The 26,978-nt window shown below is 48.8% G+C and overlaps 1 protein-coding gene across 6 annotated transcripts; it reads left to right on the forward strand.

The window, feature by feature from the left end:
- Window positions 1-26,813, forward strand: ADGRG5 (adhesion G protein-coupled receptor G5). Of its 6 annotated transcripts, none has more exons than XM_059876608.1 (12): window positions 1-168; window positions 5,431-5,510; window positions 14,136-14,237; window positions 14,467-14,545; window positions 15,186-15,342; window positions 16,120-16,236; window positions 16,898-17,014; window positions 18,793-18,945; window positions 19,669-20,335; window positions 21,432-21,549; window positions 24,383-24,660; window positions 25,030-26,813. In XM_059876608.1, the coding sequence occupies exons 3-12, from the start codon at window positions 14,174-14,176 to the stop codon at window positions 25,125-25,127; spliced, it is 1,848 nt and encodes a 615-aa protein (XP_059732591.1). In that variant the 5' UTR covers window positions 1-168; window positions 5,431-5,510; window positions 14,136-14,173; the 3' UTR covers window positions 25,128-26,813. The 6 variants fall into 6 exon arrangements, with proteins under 6 accessions (XP_059732591.1, XP_005218574.1, XP_059732592.1 ...); NM_001206716.1 differs by lacking the exon at window positions 5,431-5,510 and having other exon boundaries at window positions 8-168; window positions 19,669-19,790; window positions 20,067-20,335; window positions 25,030-26,114; XM_005218517.5 differs by lacking the exon at window positions 5,431-5,510.
- The last annotated feature ends 165 nt before the right edge of the window (window positions 26,814-26,978 follow it).

Here is a 26,978-nt window from a genome sequence, read left to right on the forward strand (position 1 = left end):
ATGCAACAAACAGGCTTCTTCTAGTGAAAGAAGAAGTGCAGGGAGCGTGTGCTGTGCCGGAGTAGGGTGAATGAGCAGAGGCCGCCTGCCCGCAGCACAGAGGTTCCCAACTTCCCCTTCTTCCTGCAGAAGGCAGCCGCGGGCAGCGAGACAGCAGCAGCCGCACAGGTCAGCCCTTCTGTCTGAGTCTCTCCATGCCCCGCTCTTCCTAGACTCTGTCCTGACCCTTGGGTCCCCAGCGGGCACTGGGCACACCCCTGCCTGGGTGGTTGTTGGGCTGGTGACATCCCTGGAGCAGCAAGGTGGGGCTCACCTGCCTTCCCTTCACCGGTTCCTGGGCCTCTGATGGCAACTCCTAATCTCAGGACTGGAGTGATCTATGTTTTTGGTTTTCTTTTGTTTTCCAGTGGTGGTGGGGACATATTTCTTTTTTTCTTTTTTTTTTTTTTTAACCTGAAGTATATTTGATTTACAATGTCATGTTAACTTCTGTTGTACAGCAAAGTGATTCCGTTACAGGTATATATGCATTCTTTTTCAAATATTCTTTTCCATTATGGTTTTTAAAAGTTAATTAATTAATTAATCAGTTAGTTTTTGGCTGCCCGTGGGCTTTCTCTAGTTAAAGTGAGCAGGGGGTACTCTGGGTGTGGTACGCGGTTTCTCACGGCAGTGGCTTCCCTTGTTGGAGAGCATGGGCTCAGGGACGCATGGGCTTCAGTCGTTGCCGTATGCCAGCTCAGTTGACCCCCAGGCATGCGGGATCTTCCTGGGCCAGGAATCAAACCTGTGTCCCCTGCATTGGCAGGCGGATTCTTAACCAGCGGACCGTCAGGGAAGTTCCCAAGATAGTTTATCATAGGATTTTGAATATAGTTCCCTGTGTTATACATGAGTATCTTTTTGTTGAGATCTATGTTTTTGAAAAATAGATAATTCAATTAAGGAGTAGTTAGGCTCTGGGTTCAAACCTTTACTCCCCTTACCCACTTTGTGGCCTGTTATTGAACTTTGCTTTTCTGGACCTCAGTTTCCTTATCTGTAAAATGGGGCTAGTCCAGTAGCCTGCATCTCAGGTGACAGGGGTGAGGGGCTGGCACAGAGTTGATGTTGGGCAGATCAGAGCAGGTGCAGTTCCTCTGAGTGCCCTGGATTAGAGCCTGAGACAGTGTGTTCCAGGCAAAGGCTCTGGGTCTGATTGGGTCATAGACCCCCCTGTTGGGCCCTCGTGGGACCTCCTTTTGGGAAATAATAGCACCTGTCAGGACTTCCCTGCAGAGACCACAGGTTCACTTTCACCCAGGCCGTGGGGGAGGCGGAGGTGGGAATTCCAGTCTGTGGTTGGCAGGAGCAGCTGTTGGGAGGAGCACGTGGGGCCCTACCCAGGAGCACATTGGCTCAGTGGGCTCTAGTACTGTTGGGGAGAGGGTGGTACACAGCCAGCTCTGGAGAGGGAGAGGAAGGCAGAGGTTCTCCTGCTCAGTGTATTCCTGGCTGGGAATCTGGGTTAGAGCCTCAGATTCCCAGGAGTGTGGATCGTGGATATGGTTGAGTCTCTGTCTCTGGGAAATGTGCTTCTCAGGTGGTGCCAGAAGTAAAGAACTTGCCTGCCAATGCAGGAGACATAAGAGACGTGGATTCAATCCCTGGGTTGGGAAGATCCCCTGGAGGAGGGCATAGGCAATCCACTCCAATATTCTTGCCTGGAGAATCCCATGGACAGAGAGTAGGCTACAGTTCACAGGGTCTCAAAGAGTTGGACACGACTGAAGCAACTTAGCATGCACGCCCTAGGAAATAGATGACCTTGGCCTCATTTTACAGTTGAGAAAGCGTGCAGCACAGAAAGGTCAAGTTCCTTGCCTAACTTCACAGCTCAGGTGCTGAAACGAAACTAGTTATAGAATTTACATCTCCCAAAGGCTCTGCTCTGCGTGCCACCTGTCCCCTCATGTTTTGTTGACCTGATTAGGGTTATGTTCTTCCTGGTAGCAACTCAGCCTCCCGGCCACCTTTTGGAAGCTGCAGCATATCTCAGGGGAGAGCACTTGACTTGGAGTCTGGGTTTGTGTTTCAGCTTGCACACTGGCCTGCTGAAGAACGCCAGGCAAATTCTTGTGTGGTATTCAGTTTTTCCACTGTCAGGGGGAACCTTCCTGGGAGTCAGGTAAGGGGGTCCTGTTTCCTGTGCTGTGTGCTAAGTTGCTTCAGTCGTGTTTAACTCTGTGCAAACTTATAGACGGTAGCCCAGCAGGCTCCTCTGTCCATGGGATTCTCCAGGCAAGGATACTGGAGTGGGTTGCCATGCCTTCCTCTAGGGCATCTTCCCCTCCCAGGGATCGAACCTGAGTCCCCTGCATTGGCAGGTGGGTTCTTTACCACTGGCGCCACCTGGGAAGCCCCCTCCTATTTCCTATAAGGCTTCAAATAGTGAATTGTGCTATTTGAGATGGCTGAATGAGAATGAGATGGCTGAGGGTGTGGGGTAATGGTGAGTGGTGGTCTCTCTGAAAGGATGGGGAGGGGGATGTAGGAGGTTGCAAGCAGAAGTGAAGATTGTGGTTTGCTCCTGGGAAAGGGGATGGAAACCATAGCTTCTATTTGGTTGCTTGGGGGAGGGATCACTTCTGCTTTGGCCTTAATTTCCCCAGCTGGGTGGGGGGATTAAACTCCTCTTCCCCCTATGTCTGTCTGGCAGCAGCATGGCCAAGGGCCTGGGGACCCAGTCTTAGGGTCCAGACCCTGGAGGTCAAGTCCACACCACTGGCTGAGCCTCATTTTCCCCATCTGTACTCCCAAGGGAATCTTTTTTGCATTCTTGGGTTCTCAGTTTTCTCACCAGAAATATTCCAGATGATCTTATTCAGTGGTTTCCTTTGCCCCCCTAAATCATTTCTTTTGATCTCTGAGGTCCTGAGAGGGTAAGTGAATTGCCCAAATGAAAATTAAAAAATGAAACGTTAAAAGTATTAGTATTAGCAGGAACTTAGGAGAATTCCTTTATAATGCTGGAATGGGGAAGGTCTTTCTACCTAAAACTCAAATATTAACCTAATAGCCAAACAAATAAGAACCCAACACTCTGACTCCATAGTCTTTATTCTCTTTTAAAATAAAAATAAACATACATATTAATATATGGCATTAAGGGAATTCCCCAGGGATCCAGTGGTTAGGACTCTGTGCTTCCACTGCAGGGGCATAGGTTGGGGAATTAAGATCATACAAGTCAAGTCACGTGATGCAGCCAAAAAAATAGTGTTAAGACAAATGGGTAACCACCAGAAAAAATTTGAATCCATATTGCATACTCTAGGTCAACACAAATGGACTGGGAATTCCAAATATAAAAAAAATGAAACCTTAAAAGTATTAGAAGAATCTTAGGTGAATTCCTTTATGATGTTGGAATGGGGAAGGTCTTTCTACCTAAAACTCAAAATCCAGAAGCCCAAAGAGAAAACACTGGTAATTTTTATTATAGAAAATTTCTATATTAAATAAAGAAAGCTACCTGGCAAAAAAAAAAAAAAAAAGAGACCATATATAATGTCAAAAGGCAAGTGACGAACAAGGGAAGATATTTGCAACTCATATAATAGACAAAGAGCTAATTTTCCTATTATGTAAAGAGTTTCTAGAAATTGATAAGGAAAAGTTTAACCCAATACAAAAATGGGCAGATAATGAAGTTGCACATGCAGCAAATAAGGCAGGTGTTAATAACACCTGGAGGTATTGGAGTTTCAGCGTCAGCATCATTCCTTCCAATGAACACCCAGGACTGGTCTCCTTTAGGATGGACTGGTTGGATCTCCTTGCAGTCCAAGGGACTCTCAAGAGTCTTCTCCAACACCACAGTTCAAACACCACAGTGGAAAAGTTCAAATACCACAGTGATTATGTTACACGAGCTATTTTTAACCTGTCCTTTCCATTCAATGGGCTTCCCAGGTGGCACAGTGGTTAAGAATCTGCCTGCCAATGCAGGAGACACAGGAGTTGGGGGTTCAATCCTTGGGTTGGGAAGATCCCCAGGAGAAGGAAATGGCAACCCTCTCCAGTATTTTGCCTGGGGAATTCCATGAACAGAGGAGCCTGGTGGGCTGCAGTCCATGGGATTGCAAATGAGCAGCAGGCATGGTATTCCACTCAGTGACATCCTGTGCTCCTCTTCTATGCGGCTGTTTACATCATAATTCTTAGTAATGAAATGGCGATCCACTGTACTATATTTAACTTTCAATTTTGAAAAGGTGATAAATTAGCAAGAAGTTGCAAAAAATGTACACAAAAATTTTTGTGTACATCTCACCCAGTCTTATTCCATGGTAACATCTTTCATACCTAAGGTACAACATCAGAGCCAGGAAATTGATTTTGGTACAATTCATAACCTTTATTCAGATTTCATCAGCTTTTATACACTGACATGGGTGTGTGCGTGTATGTGTGTTTAATTCTATGCAATTTTATGAAGTGTAGATTCGTATATAACAAGGAAGATACAAGACTTCCTGTTACCACAAGGCTGCTTAGAAACATCGCCAGTCCCTAAACCACTGACACCTACTAATCTGTTCTCCATCTCTGTAATTTTTTTACTTCAAGGATGTCAAATAAATAAAATTATAGAAATGCAGCATTTTTAGACTGGCTTCCCCCCCACCCCCAGCATGACTGCCTAGAGACCCATCCAAGTCGTGTGTCACACATTTTTCTAATTGCTGGGCTGAGCTTGTTTAACCATTCACTCATTGAAGGCACATTGGGATTGCTTCCAGTTTGAGGCTATGGCGAATAAGGCCTCCTATGCAGGTTTTGGTGTGAACATGAGTTTTGATTTCTCTGGGTTAAATGCCCAAAAGTGCGATCGCTGGGTCATATGGTACGTTTAGTTTTATAATATATTACCAAACTTTTCCAGAGTGGCATTGGACTGTAATTTTTGTAACTATTCCTCTATTGAGGAATAACATTTACATAGTTTTTTGCTTTTTTATGATTAACAATGGTATTATAAATACTTTTCTATGTATTTTACCTGGCTTGCCCTCTTATTTCCATAGGATAAATTCACAAAAATGAGTTTCCTGGATCAGAGGCTATTCAGAATGAAAAGTGTGTGTTGTCCAATGATTCTCTTGAAAAGGCTGAACCCTTGACACTCTCATGGGGAGTGGGGTGTGCTTGTCTCTCACTGGGTGATACCACATTTGCAAATCCAATGGCGAAAAACTTGAAAGTCATGGGGACATCCCTGGCAGTCCAGTGGTTAAGACTGCACTTCCATCAGGCGCACAGGTTTGATCCCTGGGGAACTAGGATCCCACAGGCCAAGTGGTACGGCCAAAAGATTTAAAAGAAGAAAGAAAACAAAATTAAAGGTCATGCTCTTAACTACTTCTCTCTGCCTTTACCATCAAACAGGTGTTTGAGTTCTGTGGTTCTCCCTTCCTGGAACTCTGTGGGGCATTTCTGGTGACTTTCTCCCTCTGTGAAGGAGGAAGGTGAGCTTCCTTATCCTCTCCACACCTTTCCACTTCCTCTTCCCTATATTCTCACTATATTTTTGGCTTGACTCTCAAAAATTCGGTTTATAGACGGATGCTTCACCTACTACAGTTTCCTATTTGTTTAGTTGATTTATTTTATTTATTAAACTCACACTTTTGGAGAGTAGTTTGATGAGTTTTGACAAATACTTGGAGTCCTACATACATTCTATCTCAGTCCAGATATATACTATTTCCATCCCCACTTTCCAGGTAGCTCAGTGGTAAAGAAACTGCTTGCCAAAGCAGGAGACTCAGGAGACTCGGGTTCAATCCTTGGGTCGGGAAGATCCTCTGGAGAAGGGAATGGCTGCCCACTCCAGTATTCTTGCCTAGAGAATTCCGGAGACAGATGAGCCTGGTGAGTTTTAGTCCGTGGGGTCACAGAGAGTTGGACACGACTGAGCCATTGAGTGGAGCACATCCCCCTGAACAGTTGCTTTGGCTCCTTTTATAGTCAGTTACCTTTTTCCCACCCCATGGAAACTATGGATGTGTTCTCTCACATGAAGCTTTTACTTTTCTGGAAGATCATATACATGCGATCATAAAATACATACTCCTTTTTGTCTGGCTTCTTTCACTTATCATACTGATTTTGAGACTCAGCCATTTGTTGCCTGTGTCAGTGGCTCATTCTTTTTTATTGCTGAGTAGTGTCCCACAGTATGGATATACCACGGTTTGTTTATCTTCCCCATTGGATGCAATTGTTTTGGCTGTGCTGTGCAGCTTGTAGGATCTTAGTTTCCCAACCAGGATTGAATCCATGCCCTTGACAGTGAAAACACCGAGTCCTAACCACTGGACCGCCAGGGAATTCTCTTGATGGAAGTTGGTATTGTTTTCAGATTTTTCAAACTGCCTGCCTGCATGCTAAGTTGCTTCAGTCATGTCCAACCCTTTGCAGCCCCATGGACTGTAGCCCGCCAAGCTCCTCTGTCCATGGGATTTTCTAGCAAGAATAATGGAGTGGGTTGCCATGCCCTCCTCCGGAGGATCTTTCCAAACCAGGGACTGAACCCGTGTCTCCTGAGACTCCTACATTGCAGGCAGATTCTTTACTGCTGAGCCACCAGGGAAGCCCTTTTTCAAAGTAGTTGTCCCATTCTATATTCTTTCCATCCATGCATGAGAATTCAGCTGTTGTATATTCTCAGTAACACAAGATATTACCAGTCATTTTGTTTTTAGCTCCACCAGAAGGTGTGTAGTGACTACTCTTTGTGGTTTTATTTGCCTTTCCCTAATGACTAGTGATACTGAATATCTTTTCATGTGCTTTTTTGGCATCTATGTATCTTCTTTGGCTGAGTGACTCTTTAAATCTTTTGCCTTTTTTATTGGGTTATTTGTCTTCTTGTTTAGTTTTATGAATTCTCAATATAGTCCAGATGCACATTTTTTTTCAAATTTGTGTTTTCAAATATTTCCTCTCAGTCTATAATTTGTATTCTCACTCTCTTAGCAATGATCTTCAAAGATTAGAAGTTTTAATTTTTGATGAAATTCAAGCTATCCACTTTTCCCTTATATAGGTGGTTTTTTGGCCATAGTGCTATTTTTTGTGGTACATTAAAATTTCTGCATGTATTATGAGGCCTCACAATATAGTGTTGCCATTTTTACATTAGACATTTTTACATTAGACAGATGTTAAAATTGAGAAAATTCATTCTGTATTTGACATAGTTTTATCAGTTTCAACACTCCATTTCTCTGTGTAGGTCCATGTTTTCATCTGGTATAAATGTTCTTCTGCCAAAAGAATTTCCTTTAATATTTCTTTTAGTGCAGGTCTGCTGGAAATGGGGCTTTTTGGTAGCTCACCTGGTTAAGAATCCTCCTGCAATGCAGGAGACCCTGGTTCAATTCCTGGGTTGGGAAGGTCCTCTGGAGAAGGGAGAGGCTACCAACTCCAGTATTCTTGAACTTCCCTGGTGGCTCAGATGGTAAAGAATCCACCCGCAATGCAGGAGACCTGAATTTGATCCCTGGGTTGGGAAGATCCCCTGGAGGAGGGCATGGCATTCCAGTTCAGTACTCTTGCCTGGACAGAGGAGGCTGGTGGGCTACAGTCCATGGGGTTGCAAAGAGTTGGACACGACTGAGCGACTAAGCACAGCACAGCTGCTGGAAATGAATTTTTTTAAGCCATTGCTCATCTGAAACAGTCCTTATTTGATTTTAATTTTTGAAACATATTTCCACTGGGCATCAAATTCTAGGTTAACACATTTTTCTTGAAATATGTAGTTGTGTTATCTTCTGGTTTGTATAGTTTCTTGAGAAGTCTCTTGTTTTATTTCTTATCTTCTGTATCTATTATTTCTTTTTCTCTCTGTCTTCAAGATTTTTTTAATCTTTGGTTTTGCATCAGTTTGACTGTATGTCTAGGTGTGGTTTCTTTATATTTATTCTGCTAAGTTTTATAGAACTTCTTAAATCTGTAGTATGTTGTCTTTCACTAATTTTGGGAAAAAATGCAGCCATTATCTCTTTAAAGATTTCTTCTATGTTCTTTCTCTTCCTTTTGGGACTCATATTACATGTTTATTAGACCATCTGCTCTTGTCCTACCGTTTTGAGTTTTATTTTGGCTTTTCTTACTCTTTGTGTTTCAATTCAGATTATTTATATTGTTCTATCTTCAAATTCACTGATTACTTTGCTGTGTCTGGTTTGCTGATTAATAGGCCTTCAATGGCTCAGATGGCAAAGAATCTTCCTGCAATGCAGGAGACCTGGGTTCCATCCCTGGGTCAGGAAGATCCCCTGAAAAAGGGAATGGCAATCCACTCCAGAATTCTTGCCTGGAGAATTCCATGGACAGAGGAGGCTAGCAGGCTACAGTCCATGAGGTCACAAAGAGTTGGACACAACTGAGCAACTAACGCTTTCACTTTTTTTCACTTCACAATTGAAGAAATTCTTTATCAATGATATTGAGTATTTCATTTCTCCCTGTCTCTCCTTAATAGTTTCCATTGCTCTCCTGAAATTTCCTATCTGTCCTTAGGAGTACACCTTTCCACCACCTGCTTTTCCATACCCATGTATCTTTAAGTCCCTATCTGATAGTTTTAACATTTTGGTCATCTCTGGCTCTACTTCTCTTGTCTCTTTTATCTTTTGACAAAGAGTATTTTCTTTTTTCTTGATTTTATGTGTGTGTTATAAGCTTTGACTGAATACCAAGGCATTGTGTGAAAGCACAGTAGTGAGGTAAATTATAATTATGCCTATCCCAAATTATGCCTATCACCAAAAGTGGGGGTATTTCTTATGTCGTGGCTTAAGTAGAAGGCATTCACTGAGTCAGTCTAGTCTGTAGTCAATTTGGGTTACAGTCTTGTTGTTGCAGGTACCTTCTCTGCAGCATAAGCATCACATTTCTCCAGTGAGGGACGGACATTACTCTGTGTTTAGTGTGAGCCCTTGCGTCCCGCATGGATTTTCTCAGTAATCCTACTCCACTTTCATCCTTGCATGCGTGCAACACAGAGGGAATCTTTCTTTGTGTTCTGGCCCCTTTGCCAGTGGTAGACAGCTGTTGCTTATTACTTGGTGCAAAATTTTTGATGGAAGCAGTAGATTTCTGGTTCTCTTGCTCTAAGTTTTCGGTCTTAGGTAGCTTTGTGCCTGAGCCCCACGACCAGGGCTTTCTTAGCTTTCCCATTTCTCATTCAGTGACTGGCAACTTCTGCCTCTTCTTCAGTGCTGGCTGACTTCTCCTTTACCTTCATGGAGCCCAAACCCTGCCATGTATTGGTGGAGGCGTCTGAGGTGTGAATGAAGTTCCTGCCTTTCTCACAGCAGCAGCAGCAGCAGCAGCAAGCAGCCCCTTGTTTTATAACAGTGCAAAATCCTGGGCACTAGTGGGTTTGGCCACTCCATACCAGTGGCAGATAGCTTTTGCCTAATGTCCATGCAGGGTCTGGGGTAGGTGGTTTTTATTTGGCTGCACTGTGCTGCATGTGGAATCTTAGTTTCCTGACCAGGGGTCAAACTTGTGCCCCCTGCATTCAAAGTGTGGAGTCTGAACCACTGGACCACCAGAGAAGTCTCTTGTTGGTTTTTTTCACTTCTCCGCCAGAGGCAGCAGACCTTTTCCTTATAACAAGTCAGGGACCTATGGATGTGGGTCTCATTATGGCAAGGCCAGGGCGCAGATGTCTGTCTCTCGCAGCAGCCAGTCACCATCACGTACTCACACATGGCCTGGGGCTCATATAGGCTTCACCCTCAAACCTCAGCATGCCCATGTCACCACAGGGGCCCTCTCAGGTCCCTGCCCCACCCCCAGTCATCCTCATGAGCACCAGCAGAGGACTGTGGGAAGAAATGGTCAAGTGGATTTAGACACCCCTTGTGTCTGGGGCTCTCAGTGGTTTTAAACTGGCATTCTCATTCATACTCAGCCTTTACGAATTCACTAAGATCATATGCTATCCCTTATATTCAGAATCTAAAAATAAATTATACAAATGAACTTACTTAAAAACCAGAAACAGACTCACAGGTTAGGGAACGAACTTGTGGTTACCAGAGGGGAAGGACGGAGAGAAGGGCTAGTTAGGGAGTTTGAGATGGACACGTACACATTGCTATATTTGAAATGGATAAAGTGTGTTAACTGCTCAGTCGTGTCCAACTCTTTGCGGCCCCATGGACTGTAGCCCGCCAGGCTCCTCTGTCCATGGAATTCTCTAGGCAAGAATACTGGAGTGTGTTGCCATTCCCTTTTCCAGGGGATCTTCCTGACCCAAAGATCGAGCCTAGGTTTCCTGCATTGCAGATTCTTTACTGCCTGAGCCACCAGGAAACCCAAGTGATAATTCACCAAGATACATGATTTGTGAACTTTTCTGTAAGTTTTATTTTGATAAGAATATTATTAAACAATGTTTCTGAATGATTGAAAAAATAAAATGGATAAGCAATAAGGACCTACCGTATAGCACAGGGAACTCTGCTCAGTGTTATGTGGCAGCCTGGATGGGAGGGAAGTTTAGGGGAGAATGGATACGTGTATATGTATAGCTGAGTCCCTTTGCTGTCCACCTGAATCTATCACAACACTGTTAATTGGCGATACTCCAATATAAAATAAAGAGTTAAAAAAGAATCCATTATGGTATCAGTTGTTCTTATCTGCTTTTTTGGTAACCACTGAGCTGAAACACCTCATCTTTGAAGGGCTTATCAACCACTGGAAACCAGTTTATCTGATTATTTTGTGACTTCAGTTCTCTAACAGGCTCAAAAAACCAGTTTTGTACATCATTTGGCTTTTCCCATGGTCAAGATGGGAGTGATGTTCCCTTGTGGCTCTCTACATCATAAATGGAAGTCAAAATCATTTTTATATGGTTTTTATACAATTTTAAAAATATAGAGAATTCCCTGGCAGTTCAGTGGTTAAGACTTGGCACTTTCCCTGGGGTTCAATCCCTGGTCAGGGAACTAAGATGTGGCCAGAGTGACACAGCTCCCCCCCCACCGCCAAAAAAAGTTTTTATAATGCTATAAACATCTTATACTTTATGTCAGTTTGTGTAGCAAGATTACGTTTTCTTTCCTGTACAACTTGGTTTTCCTGAAGTTAATTGCTTCTTTTTTATTTTTCATTTGCAAGCTTTCTGTAAGACATTTCTCAAAATAATTTTCCTATGTATTCAGACCTGTCAGACAATCTGTATATTCGCCTCCTTCTTTTACACACTGAGACGTTCCTCCTGGAAACCTACTGTCTTCTGCTTCCTTCTGGACGGGATGTGCCCTAGGCCTGCTGCCCAGTCATCAGTCCGGGCCTTCTCTTCATGCATTTTCTGGGGAGTAGCTTCCCATCTCTTCTGGTGGGTTTTCCTGTACCCTATGTGTTCTTTCATGATTTACTCTCTCATTTTGTGGAACACATCCTCCAGCAGCTTCCTGAGAAAGGTGTACATTTAAAAAATCCGGGAGAAATATCAATAACCTCAGATATGCAGATGACACTGCCCTTATGGCAGAAAGAAGAGGAACTAAAAAGCCTCTTGTTGAAAGTGAAAGAGGAGAGTGAAAAAGTTGGCTTAAAGCTCAACATTCAGAAAACTAAGATTATGGCATCTGGTCCCATCACTTCATGGCAAATAGATGGGGAAACAGTGGAAACAGTGGCTGACTTTATTTTTGGGGCTCCAAAATCACTGCAGATGGTGATTGCAGCCATGAAATTAAAAGACGCTTACTCCTTGGAAGGAAAGTTATGACCAACCTAGACAGCATATTCAAAAGCAGAGACATTACTTTGCCAACAAAGGTCTGTCTAGTCAAGGCTATGGTTTTTCCAATGGTCATGTATGGATGTGAGAGTTGGACTGTGAAGAAGGCTGAGCGCTGAAGAATTGATGCTTTTGAACTGTGGTGTTGGAGAAGACTCTTGAGAGTCCCTTGGACTGCAAGGAGATCTAACCAGTCCATTCTAAAGGAGATCAGTCCTGGGATTTCTTTGGAAGGAATGATGCTAAAGCTGAAACTCCAGTACTTTGGCCACCTCATGCAAAGAGTTGACTCATTGGAAAAGACTCTGATGCTGGGAGGGATTGGGGGCAGGAGGGGAAGGGGATGAGAGAGGATAAGATGGCTGGATGGTATCACTGACTCAATGGACGTGAGTCTGAGTGAACTCCTGGAGTTGGTGATGGACAGGGAGGCCTGGTGTGCTCCAGTCCATGGGGTCACAAAGAGTCCAACACGACTGAGCGACTGAACTGAACTGAACCGAGGGATCCTTGGCACTAAAAACTTAATTGCCTGGTAGGGCTTGGTAACTGGTGAAGCTTCACCGTAAGTTTGGTCTTTGCCGCTATATTAAGGAGCACCAAAATGTCAGTAACTAGAGGATAATTTTCTTGGCATGATTGGTTCTTCAGAGAAAAATTTTCTCCTGCCTTGGAGCATCATTACCTGGCTGCTGCAGTCTTCCGGAAGCTGACTGGAGGAGGCGGTGGAGAGGGGATATGGCTTCATTTTCCTGTACCAGAATGGCACCCCGCAGAATGGGACTCTTCCGAGTCTCTCTGGTGCACTGTCTCAGGGAACGTACTTTGAGCTGGGACAGGTTTGGGGAGGGGAAGGTGGTGAGGAAGGCTCCTGGATGTTCCAGGTGACAGAGGAGATATGGAGACCCAGCTGGTCCTTTTAAAGATTCACAACCAACAGCCCCCACCCCCCATGTGTAGCCTCACCCTCCATCCCGCCTTCAGAGATTCCAAAGCCTCTAGTTCCTAAGTTCCCATGTGGTTGACCTCGCTGCTTTCTCCCTGTCCCTCACTGACCCCACACCCCCTGTACTCACTTCTCCCTGACACAAGCACTTGGGTTCAACATTTCATGGTCTGCTTTTATTTTTTTTAAACCAGGTAGCCACCGGCTTTGTAACCGCCAAAGTTTTACTGATATCGCTCGTCTGCTGTTGTCTTCTTTCCCATTGTTCTGTCTTTCGTGGCTTTGTGTCTGTTTTATTCACTCACTCTCATGTTGTTTTTTTAGTTTTTAGAAATTTGTTTTCTTTTTTTTTTCTTAACTAAAACAAATGTTTGGCCTCACTATACATGTGGGATCTTAGTTCCCAACCAGGGATGGAACTCCTGTCCCCTGCATTGGAAGCACAGAGTCTCAACCACTGGACAACCAGGGATGTCCCATTCAGTCTCATTTTAGTGGAGTTTCAGGGGCAGACATAAATTTGCTATGTTTAAGCAGAAATTGGTCCATTCATTTTAAACCTGAGGGAAATTATGGCAGAAAGGGACAGGATCCTTTTCTTAAAAAACCAAATCATTGGATTTAGTTTCACAAATTTGAGCCTGATATCTTAATTCATAACTAGCAGCTGCTGTGGTTTCTCGCAGTCACAAAAATAGGTGAAAAGGAAGATGAGGTTTCAAAGCAAATGTTGAATACAGTACTGAAGAATATGTTCGAATCACGTTCTACTTTAAAATGGGCATTGGGGGAATTCTTTGTGGACAAAGGCAGTGGTTCTCCTGTTGTCCTTCAGCTGTCGTGATTCTTGGTGGCCCCTGACCATCCATGATGGTCATCAAAACTATCCTTCTCCCAAAACTCTTTGTTCTTGCTTTTTCCCTTCTAATTTTCCAATTCCCCACAGCGGCTGCTGCTGGCAGTTTCATCAGAGAGGTTCAGATTCTTGCCCAAAGTCACATGGTGGGTGAATGACAGGACTGGACAGGGTTAATGACAAGCAACTCCCAACTTTCCCATGGGTGAGGTCAGAGTCCTGGGGAGGTCCCCAGAGAGACCATTTTTTGGGAGGAGGGAGTGACTCAGACAGAGCTGCGAATGGCAGGGTTTGGTAAAAATGGTCCAGGATTTGGGTTTCAAGGAGATCTGGCTTCAGGCAGCCTCACTTGAAGCAAGCCCCTTGCTCTGTGAGCCGTGGTTTCCACATCTGTGGAATGCAGGAGTGTGAGGATCAGGTAAGATGCTGCCCTGCTAATCTAGGGACAGGCCAGATGCCTAGGGTGAGAGGAGGCTCATTTACTGTGGTCACGAGACATGCACGTTTTCCAGGGTGGGAGCCAGTTCCTGGAGGAAATTTGATACACGACATGAACTGCTGCTGGGCCCCTTTCCTCTACCTGTGCCTCTTGGTGTCTCAGAGCAGGACGGCAGGTAAGAGGGCTTCCCTGAGCTGCAAGAGCCATCCTAGCCCGGACCCCTGACTTTGATGTGAAGTGGGGGTGGCCTCAAACCAGGGGAGACTGAAAAGAGGGCACTTCTGCCCTGGGGAAGCAGCCTGGGGCAGAAGAGCCAGAGGCCAAGGGATGGCCAGGGGTGGGGGATGCTGGGGGGGACAGCTGTGGACAGAGGCTGAGGCGGTTGTTGGACTCGCTCCTCGCAGAGGCGTCCCAGGAGACCCTGCACTGGATGGAGAAAATGGAGGTGGCAGCCAAGAGCAGGATCAGCACATCTTCTGCTGAGTGAGTCGGGCATCCCTCCTGGCCTTCCCAGAGTCCGCTCTGCCTCCACCCGCAGCCTGTATCTTGACTCAGTGGCCCAGGGTCACTCCAGTGTAGACTGCTCATTCATTTATTCAACACTCATTTACTGAGTACCTACCATGTGTCAGGCACCAAGCTCTGGAGCTGTGGGATGGACGCACCCCTGTTCTCATTGAGTTTACTGTCTGGTTGAGGGTCCTCAGCCGTGGGTGCCATGAAACCAGTGCAGAATCGTGGGTCTCTGTGCATTTTTCTGGAAAGGGGCTCCAAGAATGGACTAGGCTCTCCAAGGTCTCTGACTCAAAACCCTAGGTGCTCAGGGTGACAGGCTAATGCTGATGACTTAACAGGGAAGTGTAGGGACTGTGGGGCATTTCAGCCAGTGGGGAACAGCCAGGGAAGGCTTCTTGGAGGAGGTGGCAATAAAATGGGACCCAAGCAAGAGTTAATGGAAGAAGGAGATGGGGGAGCTGGTGAAGAGGTAAGGGTGTGCCAGGAACACTGTGTGTGCAGATGTTTGGAGTTGGGAGTGACAGGGGTGTGGGATGGGGGAGGCTGTGGAGGGTCCCTCTTGCTTCCATCCTTACTCCAGGGCTCTGGCTGTCTCTCTAACCCTCAGGCTCATTCATGGCCTAGAGTTGAGGCTGCTCAATGCCAGCTTCGGGGGCCACAACCTCACCTTGCAGACGCAAATCATCCAGGCACTGGCCTTCAAGCTGAACTGCAACTTCTCTGGCCTCTCTCTGAGCAGTGCCGCTCTGGAGAAGGTCCCCCAGGTCAGAGATGCCCAGGGATTGAGGGTACCCAGAGCCTCAACCCCACAAATGCTCCAGGGGTTGAAGGTCTGGACTTTCCCCAGGGTCTATCACCTGCCTTCCCACCAGTCCGGGCTTTGGACTCTGCCTTAATAGCTGTGAGTTGTTGTTCAGTCGCCCATTCGTGTCCAACTCTTTGTGACCCCATGGGCTGCAGCACACCAGGCTTCCCTGTCCTTCACTGTCTCCCGGAGTTTGCTCAAACTCATGTCCCTTGAGTCAGTGATGCCATCCAACCATCTTGTCCTCTCATCCCCTTCTCCTCCTGCCTTCAATCTTTCCCAGCATCAGGGTCTTTTCCAATGAATCAGTTCTTCACACCAAGTGCCCAAAGTACTGGAGCTTCAGCTTCAGCATCAGTCCTTCCAATGAATATTCAGGGTTGATTTCCTGCTTTTGCAGGTTCCTGGGGTGAGGTAGCCCCCTTTGAGGGCCCTGGTGTGATTCCTGCAGAATGCCTGGGTGTTGGGTGCTGATGTTCCATCCTCAGGGCCCCACTTGAGTGGGAGAAAAGACCCCAGCTCAAGACCAGAACAGCCTGAAGGGAAGGCCTAGGATCTCGCAAGTTTGGGTGGAGGTGCAGCCTGGCAGGAGAGGGTTCTGTGGGTGGAGGCTCCAAGATAGGAAGTGCCTGAGGGCAAGGCCGGGAGGGCTCCCTGGTGAGTGGGGAACAGTGAAGGTGCTGTGGGTCCGGAGGACTGTGGACATGGGGCCCAGCCTGTCTCTGGCCCTCTGCAGGCCCGGCCCCAGCACGCCATGCAGTTCCCGGCCGAGCTGACCCGGAATGCCTGCAGGACCCGCTCTAGGGATCTTCGTCTCATCTGTATCTACTTCTCTAGCACCCGCTTTTTCCAGGTCAGCCCCTGCTGGTGGGCCATGAAGGGTGGGTGCTGGCCCCTTCCTGGGGGCTTTGCAGGCATCCATGTCTCCTCCTGGCCTTCTGCAACCTCAGCCAGTTAGCGCCCCTCTCTGGGCCTCCGTTTGAGCAGAATAGTAGGAAGGCACCATTATAATGTGCAAATGAGACTTAAGAAATCTTCTGTGTGTGTGCCTGTCCCTAAACAGGAGGCAGACAAGTAGGTCACAATATCTTTGTCCTCAGAGAACTCTCTATCTCAACAATTAGACCAGGACCTTAGAGACTTAATTTTAGCTCAAGGTTAAGTATAATCATAGAGATTCAAAGGGATGAATGAGTCAGGGTGAGGTCAGGATGGTTCCCAAGGAGCAATCCAGGAGGGCTTCCAGAGGAGGTGCCTTTTAAGCTTGGCTTTGAAAGTGAGTTGGGGTAGGGTGAGGTGGAGGGTACAAGGCTGGAATCCATTTAACAAATGGGAAGTGAGGGTGGAGGTTGTGAGGAGGTGAAAGGGGCAGAATGTGCAAAGCCTGGGAGGTTGGCACAGCTGAGCACATGTAAGCCATGCTGCTTGTTCTCATCCAGGGAGGAGGCTCTTGGACTTCATCCAGGGTCTCCTTGTGTTCCCTCCAGTCAGCCCTTCTTCTCTTGCCCTTCCAGAAAGACATCAACTCATCTCTGCTCAATAACTATGTTCTGGGGGCCCAGCTGAGCCATGGATACGTGAGCAACCTCAGTGAACCAGTGAACATCAGCTTCTGGCACAACCAAAGCCTGGTATTGTTCGGGGACACCCCCATTTCCAGCCCATCCCTACCCTCTTGTAGCTATCCTGTTGAATATTGGTTTGAGCAAACCCAGCCCTGTGGATGGAGAAGGAAATGGCAACCCACTCCAGTGTTCCTGCTTTGAGAATCCCAGGGACAGGGGAGCCTGGTGGGCTGCCGTCTATGGGGTCACACAGAGTTGGACACGACTGAAGCAACTTAGCAGCAGCAGCAGCCGCCCTGTGGAACTATCTTAGAAACAAACTGCTTTAAATTTTGAAGTGTTTTGAAAATTCCTGCCGAAGAAATGAGAGAGAAGCTTTTAGTCACTGCATTGGTCAGGATTCTTTGAATCACAAATGATAGAAAAGCAGCTCAAGCCAGCTTGAACACAAAAGGGACTTTATTGCCTCCTGTACATGAAATGTCCAAGACAGCTTCAGGTACAGCTGGATCCAGGAACTGATACGCTGCCATAATGGCTCAGTTTCCATTTCTCAGCAGTGGTTTCCTGCCTTGGCTTTCCATTCTGTGGCAAGATGGCAGCTGAAGTGCTGGACCTCCTTCCCCTCTTCTCAGGGGGCTCTTTCTTGCCAGTGCAAATCAGGATCCCATAACAGATCCTAAAGGTCCAGTTGGATCATGTGTCCATCCCTGAACCATCACTGTTCCCAGGAGGATGGAACATGTGGACTGGCCAGGCTGCGGTCATATGGCCAAGGGACTGGGCTGGACTCATATGACCTGTCATTGGGAGAGGGGTGGGTCCTCAAGGAAAGTACAGATGTTGATGCCAAAAGAAGGAAGAAGGGCTGCTGGGTGGACACAAGCCCTGATGGCATTCCTGCAAAGCCCAGAGCTTCTACACTCTGGCCCTATCTTCATTCAATCTCATCAGAACTGCTCTGCACTCCCAATTTCTCCATCATCATTTCATTTCATTCTTCTGAGCTTTTGCCCCTGCAGTTCCCACCATCTGGTATGTCCTTGCTCCACTTAGAGAAAATCTGATGTGTCCTTAAGGCCTCAGTCCCCTAGTTGTCCCTTCCCTTCTCTGGACTCCTCCACCCCTCCCTCTGGGGCTTTCCAAGGCATGCCTGTTTCATTTCCCTTACCTCTCCAACCACACGGCTTGGCATCAGGGTTGTCTGTAAATGACTCTCTCCCTCACTGGGATGGGTCTGGATCATCATTGTTCCCCATGGGTAGGAGGGGAAGTGGGAGAGTTGATCATAGAGCACCTGCTGTATTGGCCAGAGCTGGGTACTCAAGATCCTCATTGTCTTTGATGACTCCACCTTCCGTGTGACTTGAGCATGCGTGCTAAGTTGCTTCAGTCATGTCCGACTCTTTGCGACTCTATGGACTGTAGCCTGCCAGGTTCCTCTGTCCATGGGATTTTCCAGGCAAGAATACTGGAGTGGGTTGCCATGCCCACCTCTAGGGGATCTTCCTGACCCAGGGATTGAAACTGCATCTTTTATGTCTCCTGCATTAGCCACTAACACCACCCGGGAAGCCCGTATCTTGAGTATAAATGATCCCATTTTGCAGATGAATAAACTGAGGCTCAGAAAACCTCTGTGACTTTCCCAGGTCTCTCTCAGAGTCCAGGATGGAGGTGGGGCTGGAATCTGGGTCTGTCTGATGCCAAAGCACAGCTGGTGCCTGGTAAAATGTTGACAAGGGTGCAGCTGAGTCACGTTTGGCTCCCACAATTTCCAGACCCTGATCCATGGCCTTCCCCTCCACCCCTTGGATGCACCCAACTCCAGCATTTCCCCTTAGGAAGGCTACACAGTGACCTGTGTCTTCTGGAAGGAGAGAGCCAGCAAGCACCACTGGGGGGCCTGGAGCCCTGAGGGCTGTCACACAGAGCAGCCCACACCTTCCCAGGTGCTCTGCCGCTGCAACCACCTCACCTACTTTGCTGTTCTTATGGTATGTGTGCATCCAGTCTGGATGAGGGTGGTCAGAGCTGCAGAGGGCTCCACATCTAGGACAGAGCAGAAAGGTAAAAGTTGGTGCAAGGGACAGAAATCCAACTCAAAGGGATTTAAAGGGGGGTAAAAAAAAAAAAAAGAAACTTATGAGTTGATGTTCCCTAAAAGGTTGGGTTAGGCTTCAGGCATGGCTTGATCCAGGGACTCAATATTACCAAGACAGGACTCTATCTCAGTCTCTCCAATGTGCTTGCTTTGTGCTAGCTTAGTTCTCAGATAGGCTCTACCCACGGAATAATAATATGGCTGCTAGTGTTTCCTGTTGTAGGTCCTACTAGGGTCCAGGTTTCTTACCAATTCTGCCAGCCAAAATCTTGGGACTGAGTCCCATAGCCCCAGAGTGTGTCACATGTCCATCCCTTAACCAATCACTGTGGGAAGAAGGAGGGAGAGCTCTGATAGGCCAGGCCTGGTGTGCCTGACTGCACATAGCAGGAGCAGGGGAGGGTCTACCCCAGTGCCTAAGAGAGTGAAGGTAGGGAGGAAGGAGAGATGGGAGTTGAGAGACAGAAAAGCCACTGTGTCTGCCACGGCTGTTTTCAAGTCAGGATCACGGATGGGATTGTAGGGGACGGGGGCTTGGAGCTGAAATCTTGGCAGGTCTTTGATTCAGGCAGGGGAGGGCATTTCCATGCTTCCGCTCCTGCCTTTTCTCCCACAGCAACTCTCCCAGGCCCCTGTCCCTGCAGAATTGCTGGCGCCTCTCACCTACATCTCCCTGGTGGGTTGCAGCATCTCCATCGTGGCCTCGCTGCTCACTGTCTTGCTGCACCTCCAGGCCAGGTATTCCCCTGCCCTCATGCAGGGCCTCCTGCCCTCTGCTGCCCAGAATGCCTCCTTCTTTTCTACTTGGCCCCGCGAGAATCAGGTGGGCTTTCCCGGAAGGCAGAAGGCGCGTGGGGCTGGAGTGGAGGCAGACAAGCCTCATTGTGTGTGGCTGCTGTTGGGTCCCTGCCCGAGCCTCTTGACCCGTGTCCCGGTCATTATGTGTCTTCGAGCCCAGGGGGCGGCGCTGCCTGGTGACATCCAGGTCGCGGAAGGCCATGCTCCCACCCGCAGGAAGCAGAGTGACTCCGTAACCCGCATCCACATGAACCTGCATGCCTCCGTGCTGCTCCTCAACATCACCTTCCTGCTGAGCCCTGTGCTGGCCACGCCCCCAGCGCCCGGGGCAGCATGCGTGGTGCTGGCCGCCACCCTGCACTACGCGCTGCTCAGCTGCCTCACCTGGATGGCCATTGAAGGCTTCAACCTCTACCTCCTACTCGGGCGCGTCTACAACGTCTACATCCGCCGATACGTGCTCAAGCTCTGTGCCGTGGGCTGGGGTAAGCACGGTCTCCCTGCCCTCTTGCTTCCTGAGGCTTCCCGCAGGTCTTGGGTGTCTGTCCCCTCTGTCCTTTTCTTTCTCTTCCCTTGCCATGACCATGGTCACCATCCCTGCCAACACCCACCACCACTTCCTACATGACTATTCTTATCACCACTTCCACCTCCAGAACGACTCTCATTACCATCTCCAGTACCATCATCAATCACCTCCACGGTCGCCTCCATCACCACCACCGTCCTCATCCTTGTGTTCACCACCACCTCTGGTACCACCGTCATCAGCATCCCTAGCCTCTATTGTTTCCTCTGCTGCTGCTGCTGCTGCTAAGTCGCTTCAGTCGTGTCCGACTCTGTGCAACCCCATAGATGGCAGCCTACCAGGCTCCCCCGTCCCTGGGATTCTCCAGGCAAGAATACTGGAGTGGGTTGCCATTTCCTTCTCCAATGCATGAAAGTGAAAAGTGAAAGTGAAGTCGCTCAGTCATGTCCGACACTTCGTGACCCCATGAACTGCAGCCTACCAGGCTCCTCCGTCCATGGGATTTGCCAGGCAGGAGTACTGGAGTGGGTTGCCATTGCCTTCTCCACCAGTTCCCAAATCCTCTCTCCAATTACCTCCCAGCCACACCCTCCCAGCAGGACCACTACTGCTACAGCTATAATCCCACCGGAGAGCCCTCGCTCATATCAGCCTTCTCTAAGCGTGTATGTGAGCATGGGCGCTCAGTTGTGTCCGACTCTTTTGCGACTCCATATACTATAGCCCACCAGGCTTCTCTGTCCATGGGATTTCCCAGGCAAGGATACTAGAGTGGGTTGCCATTTCCTTATCCAGGGGATCTTCCCGACCCGGGGATCGAACCCACATCGCCTGCATTGGCAGACAGATTCTTTACCACTGTACTACCTGGGAAGATCACCTTCTCTAAGACCACTAGGCGGGCTAATTCCTCTGAGTCTGGACCACACTGACAGTGGCTGGGGGCTCAGAGTAGTCTCTTTCCTTCCCCACTACTTGCCAAGTAGAACTGTTATAGCAGCTCATTTCTGGGATCTCCTGACAAGACACTAAGCCTCTGTTCCACTCCTCAGGGGTCCCGGCCTTCCTAGTGCTGTTCCTTCTTGCCGTCAAGAGCTCAGTTTACGGACCCTACAAGATCCAACTCTCCGATAGCCACGGAAACAGCACGGGCTTCAAGATCACGTCCATGTGAGTTTGCTCAAGGCTGCGGCAGACTCCCTGGCTCTGGCAGCAGGGTCACTAGGTCCTGGGGCTCTAGATGGGGCGTCCTATGGGCGGGGCGCTGGCTGCGGGGCCCGGAGGGGGCTGCGGCTTCCAGAGGGCATGGTTTCCAGGGGGCTTTGCCTCGCCCCTTCGGCTGGTTCCTCAAGGTCTCCAGCTGGATGAGTTATTACATCGCCGCCAGCTAACTTTAGGAAGCACCTGCCTCCTGGCAGCTGTCGGCCAGACCGGCTCCGGTTCTCAGGCTCTGTGGTGAAGCTCAGCTTGTACCCGATTCTCCTTTCTCCTCATCACCTCGCTTCGCTCACTCTCTTGGCTCCTCCCCACCCCCGACCCGTGCGTAGGATGGCACCGCCAGCCCTCAAACCCTCCTGGTTGGAGAAGAGAATGTTGTGGGGGCCGGGAACAACCCAGGGACCGGGCACCGCGTATGTGTGTGGGGGAGAGGGGGGTCTTTTGGGGGCTCTGAAGGACAGACTCTGCCCCTCCTTCCAGTGCCCTAGGACATTAATCTTTTCCTTGTGATGAAATGTTTCTAACAGGCGACATAGAAGGAACAGCTTAATAACCCCCTGTAGACCCATCACCAGCAGATGGCCATGTGGCCTTTTCCCCTCCTGACTGAGATCAGCTCAGGCCTGCTCAGGGCTGACTGATCCTCACAGCGGGAGCAGGTGCTGTTGTCAGCCCTTGTTTACTGTCGGGGAAACTGAGGCACAGGCAGCTGAGGAGCCCTGCCCAGGGAGACCCAGTGGGGGCAGGCAGAGGTGGGACTTGGTCACAGGCAGGCTGACTCCCCAACCTCTGCCCACCCCAGCCTCCAGGAAGTGAGGGTTCTGGGCACAGTGTGGGGCTTTTCAATTCAGTTCAGTCGCTCAATCGTGCCCAACTCTTTGCAGCCCCAGGGACTGCAGCACCCCAGGCCTCCCTGTCCATCACCAATTCCCGGAGTTTACTCAAACTCATGTCCATCGTGTCGGTGAAGCCATCCAGCCATCTCATCCTCTATCGTCCCTTCTCCTGCCTTCATTTTTTCCCAGCATCGGGGTCTTTTCCAATGAGTCAGTTCTTCACATCAGGTGGCCAAAGTATTGGAGCTTCAGCATCAGTCCTTTCGATGAATATTCAGGACTGATATCCTTTAGGATGGGCTGTTTGGATCTCCTTGCAGTCCAAGGGACTCTCAAGAGTCTTCTCTAACACCACAGTTCAAAAAAAAGAAGGCTGAGTGCCAAAGAATTGATGCTTTTGAACTGTGGTGTTGGAGAGGACTTTTGAGAGTGAGGCTGAGGTGAAGTTAATTCCTCTCACTGTGAGGGTCGGGTGGTTTTTCTGAGGAAGTGTGACTTAGGACTCTGAATCTGTGTTTTATTATATAATTTGCTGACATGGGCAAAATAACTGAAGTGACGCTTCCATAGGACAGGAAGTGGGTCAGTACAGAGGTGTTAGTGAGCCCCCCAACTAAGAACTGGCTTCTCCTGAGTCTTCCTCACCTCTGCCCCTCTCCTCTCACCCTGGATTTTGCAACTTTCATTCACTTGCATTTAAAAAACCCTTACTACATATGTATGTATTCTTTACAATTTTTTTACATGTTTTATTTTTTAAGTTGAAGTATGATTGACATATAGTGAAAGTGAAAGTCGCTCAGTAGTGTCCGACTCTGCTACAACCATGGACTATACAGTCCATGGAATTCTCCAGGCCAGAATACTGGAGTGGGTAGTCTTTCCCTTCTCCAGGGGATCTTCCCAACCCAGGGATCAAACCCAGGTCTCCCGCATTGCAGGTGGATTCCTTACCAGCTGAACCACAAGGGAAGCCCAAGAATACTGGAGTGGGTAGCCTATCCCTTCTCCAGTGGATCTTCCTAACCCAGGAATTAAATAGGGGTCTCCTGCATTGCAGGCAGATTCTTTACCAACTGAGCTATCAGGGAAGCCCATGTAACACTTGACATATAACACTATATTAATTACAGGTACACAGCATAATGATTTGATATTTATATATATATTGCAAAATGACCATTGCAATATGTGTAGTTAACATCCGTCACCATATGTAGTTATAGAATTTATTTTTCTGCGGTAAGAACTCTACTCTTAGCAACTTTCAAATATGCAATGCAGTATTATTATTTATTTTTATTTTATTTTGAACTTTTTGGCCACACTTCACAGCATGTGGGATCTTAGTTCAGGGACCAGGGATTGAACCTGTGCCCCCTGAAGTGGAGGCGTGGAGTCTTAACCGCTGCTGGTGGTTGTTGTCCAGTTGCCCAGTCGCGTCCAGCTCTTTGCAACCCCATGGACTGTGGCACAACAGGCTTCCGTGTCCTTCACTATCTCTGGGAGTTTGCTCAGACTCATGTCCATTGAGTCAGTGATGCCATCCAACCATCTCATCCTCTGTCATCCCCTTCTCCTTCTGCCCTCAATCTTTCCCAGCATCAGGGTCTTTTCCAAGAAAGACCCTTAATGGCTGGACTGCCAGGGAATTCCCTTGCAATGCAGTAGTATTAACGATAGTCATCATACTGTACTTAGATCCCCAAGACTTACTTATTTTATAACTGGAAGTTTGTACCTTTGACCCAGTTCACCCATTTTTTACCCACCCCCACGCCCTGTGGCCTGGCTGGAAAGCCAGGTTCTGGATTTTTCCATGTGTGCGGTCAGGCAAGAAATGATGGGGACAGGATTCAGGAGACAGTCCAGAGGCCTAGGAGACGGTGGCTTCCCCGCCTCGGGCCTTGGGAGCCATACCCACCCCGGCACTTACCCATCCCCTGCAGATGCTGGGTGCAGAGCTCCTGGGTGCATAGTGTCCTGGTCATGGGCTATGGTGGCCTCACGTCCCTTTTCAACCTGGTGGTGCTGGCCTGGGCGCTGAGGGTCCTGAACAAACTGCGGGCACAGGAGAAGGCGCCGGGCACCCGGGCCTGCCGGGACACCGTCACCGTGCTGGGCCTCACCGTGCTGCTGGGCACCACCTGGGCCTTGGCCTTCTTCTCCTTCAGTGTCTTCCTGCTGCCCCAGCTCTTCCTCTTCACCATCTTCAACTCGCTCTACGGTAGGGCCTGTGGACAGCGTGGAGGAAACCCCTGGGGGCTGGGTGGTGGACAGCAGGTACTGGTCTACTGCTGAAGGGCTCCAGATCAGGGGCTGAAATCTGGCCCCAAACAGGCTGGTTTGGGGCTACACCAGCCCACAGGAAGGGGGCACCACCTTGTAGTTTGCACAAAGGCAACCTATAGGCTTGCAGAGGCTGGTCCTCCAGCTCCTACGCTCCATCCCTTTTGACTTCCTACAGTGAGGGCTTCTGAGAATTACTCCTGGGCCTCAGGGAGGCCTGGCTCGCCCCGACCAAGAATGTGCCTGGATTTGGAGGGAGGCCCCACGTGCTCCGTGGTGCTCCCACTGACCAGTCTTTTGCTTGCAGGTTTCTTCCTCTTCCTGTGGTTCTGCTCTCAGAGGTGCCGCTCAGAGGCAGAGGCCGAGGCCGAGATGGAGGTGTTCACCTCCCAGATGGTGCAGTAGGCTGGACTACCTGGACTTTCTGGCCTGGAGCTCCCAGCCTCTCTGGCTGCCTGCAGAAGAGAAGATGGCAGCCCAGCTACTGGAGGACAGAGGCCACTGTCGCCTCTTGGGGGCCTTTTCTACCTCCATGGCTTCCCCAGGCCCGGGGCGCAGGATGTTGCTCTACCTCCTCTGGCATTCTGCTCCGAGGCAAGTCAACCCCACCTGGGGGCAGCCAACTCGCCCCTGGTGCCTCGGCCCAGCTGGCCAGGCCTGTGACCAGAGCACTGGTTGCGGAGTCAAAAGGTCATGTTTCAGCGCCTGGCTCTGAGTCTCACTGTCTGACCTTGGACCTGTCATTTCTCACTGACCCTCAGTTTCCACATCTGTGACCTGGGGACAGATGGCTCTGGTCTTGCCCTGTCCCAGAGTTCTCTGAAGATTAAATGAGACCAGGGAGGAAGAGGTCATAGTGGGGTGGGGCAGCTGGCCTAGGGCAGCTGGGGGCAGGGTCTTGACCAGCCTGTCCTGGACAGGCCTGCTGGGCCCTGCTTCCTTCCTTGAGGAGAGGGTCATCCCAGGCCGGGAGTCCCAAGTCCAGTGCTCAGAGACCCACCTCGTGTTTGAGACCTCATCAGCCTGTGTCCGAAGTTTCTTTTCCTTTTGCTCCCAGATTATGTGGACTAACTCCAAGCCCACCTTTCCCGAAGATCAGAAAATCCTGTCCTTCCCAGAGGCTCCTCCTCCAGTGCTCCCCAGGCCCCTATAGGCCATTTAGACTAGTGACTGGGGCCATAGGACTTCCTGGAAGTGGGAGGGGAGTGCCTCGTTGCCCTCCATCTGAGCTCCAGTGGCCAGGCATTTTGATGACTGGGCAGGTTTGAATTCCCCCTGGTAGGTGTGAGGATGTGTGTTCTAAATCTCACATTTGTTGGTATATACTCTTGGAGCCGGGAGGCGCCTACAGTGTTATAAATTGGTATAAATTATGCAAGTCTTTTGTCATGCTGCACATTCTTGTCTTCTTCTTACTTGCTATGTTAGCTGTCACTGTTGTAGAGAATCACCATTGCCCTTGACCTGTCCTGATAGACGGAGTAGGAGACCACTCGGGAAGCCAGCGCATTTCCCAGACTTTCCACCAGGGGGCGATGTTGGTCCACATCAGAAATCGTGGGGTAGATGCTGTGGTCACCTGTCTGTGGAGATGACACACCAGATGGAGAGGCCCTGCCTCCAGGACTGTGCGTGCTGAGTGACCAGCAGGAGGAATGCCAGTCCTGCTTACATAGCCATTTCTCTTTCCCAACACAGCTGCCCACTCTGGCTCTTGGTGTCTTGTTCTCTGGGCATATCTGGCACTGGAGCAGTGGGCTGGGACAGGTTCTCAGCGACTGGCTCCGGGCCATCAGACAGATTTTGGTGACTTTGAACATCACAGGGCGGGAACTGGAGCCAGATCCCTTTTCTCCCAGGGGGACCCTCTGCCCTCTGTTCATTTCTTACACGAATAGCCTTTCATTCGGTGGTGAATGGTTCAATTCTGGAGCTAGATTGCCTGGGATCAAATGCCAGCCCTGCCACTTGTCAGCTGTGTGACCATGGACAAACCATTCCACCTGTCTGTGCCTGAGTTTTCCCATCTGTAAGACAGGGGTAATAGTAATACCTATTTAGAAGGTTAAATAAAATAACCCATATAAAGAGGCTTCAGTTCAGTTCAGTCGCTCAGTCCTGTCCGACTCTTTGTGACCCCATGAATCGCAGCACACCAGGCCTCCCTGTCCATCACCAACTCCTGGAGTTCACTCAAACTCATGTCCATCGAGTCAGTGATGCCATCCAGCCATCTCATCCTCTGTTGTCCCCTTC

The sequence above is a fragment of the Bos taurus genome, chromosome 18 (genome assembly GCF_002263795.3).
Source record: "Bos taurus isolate L1 Dominette 01449 registration number 42190680 breed Hereford chromosome 18, ARS-UCD2.0, whole genome shotgun sequence".
In the NCBI taxonomy this organism is placed as follows: Eukaryota; Metazoa; Chordata; class Mammalia; order Artiodactyla; family Bovidae; genus Bos; species Bos taurus.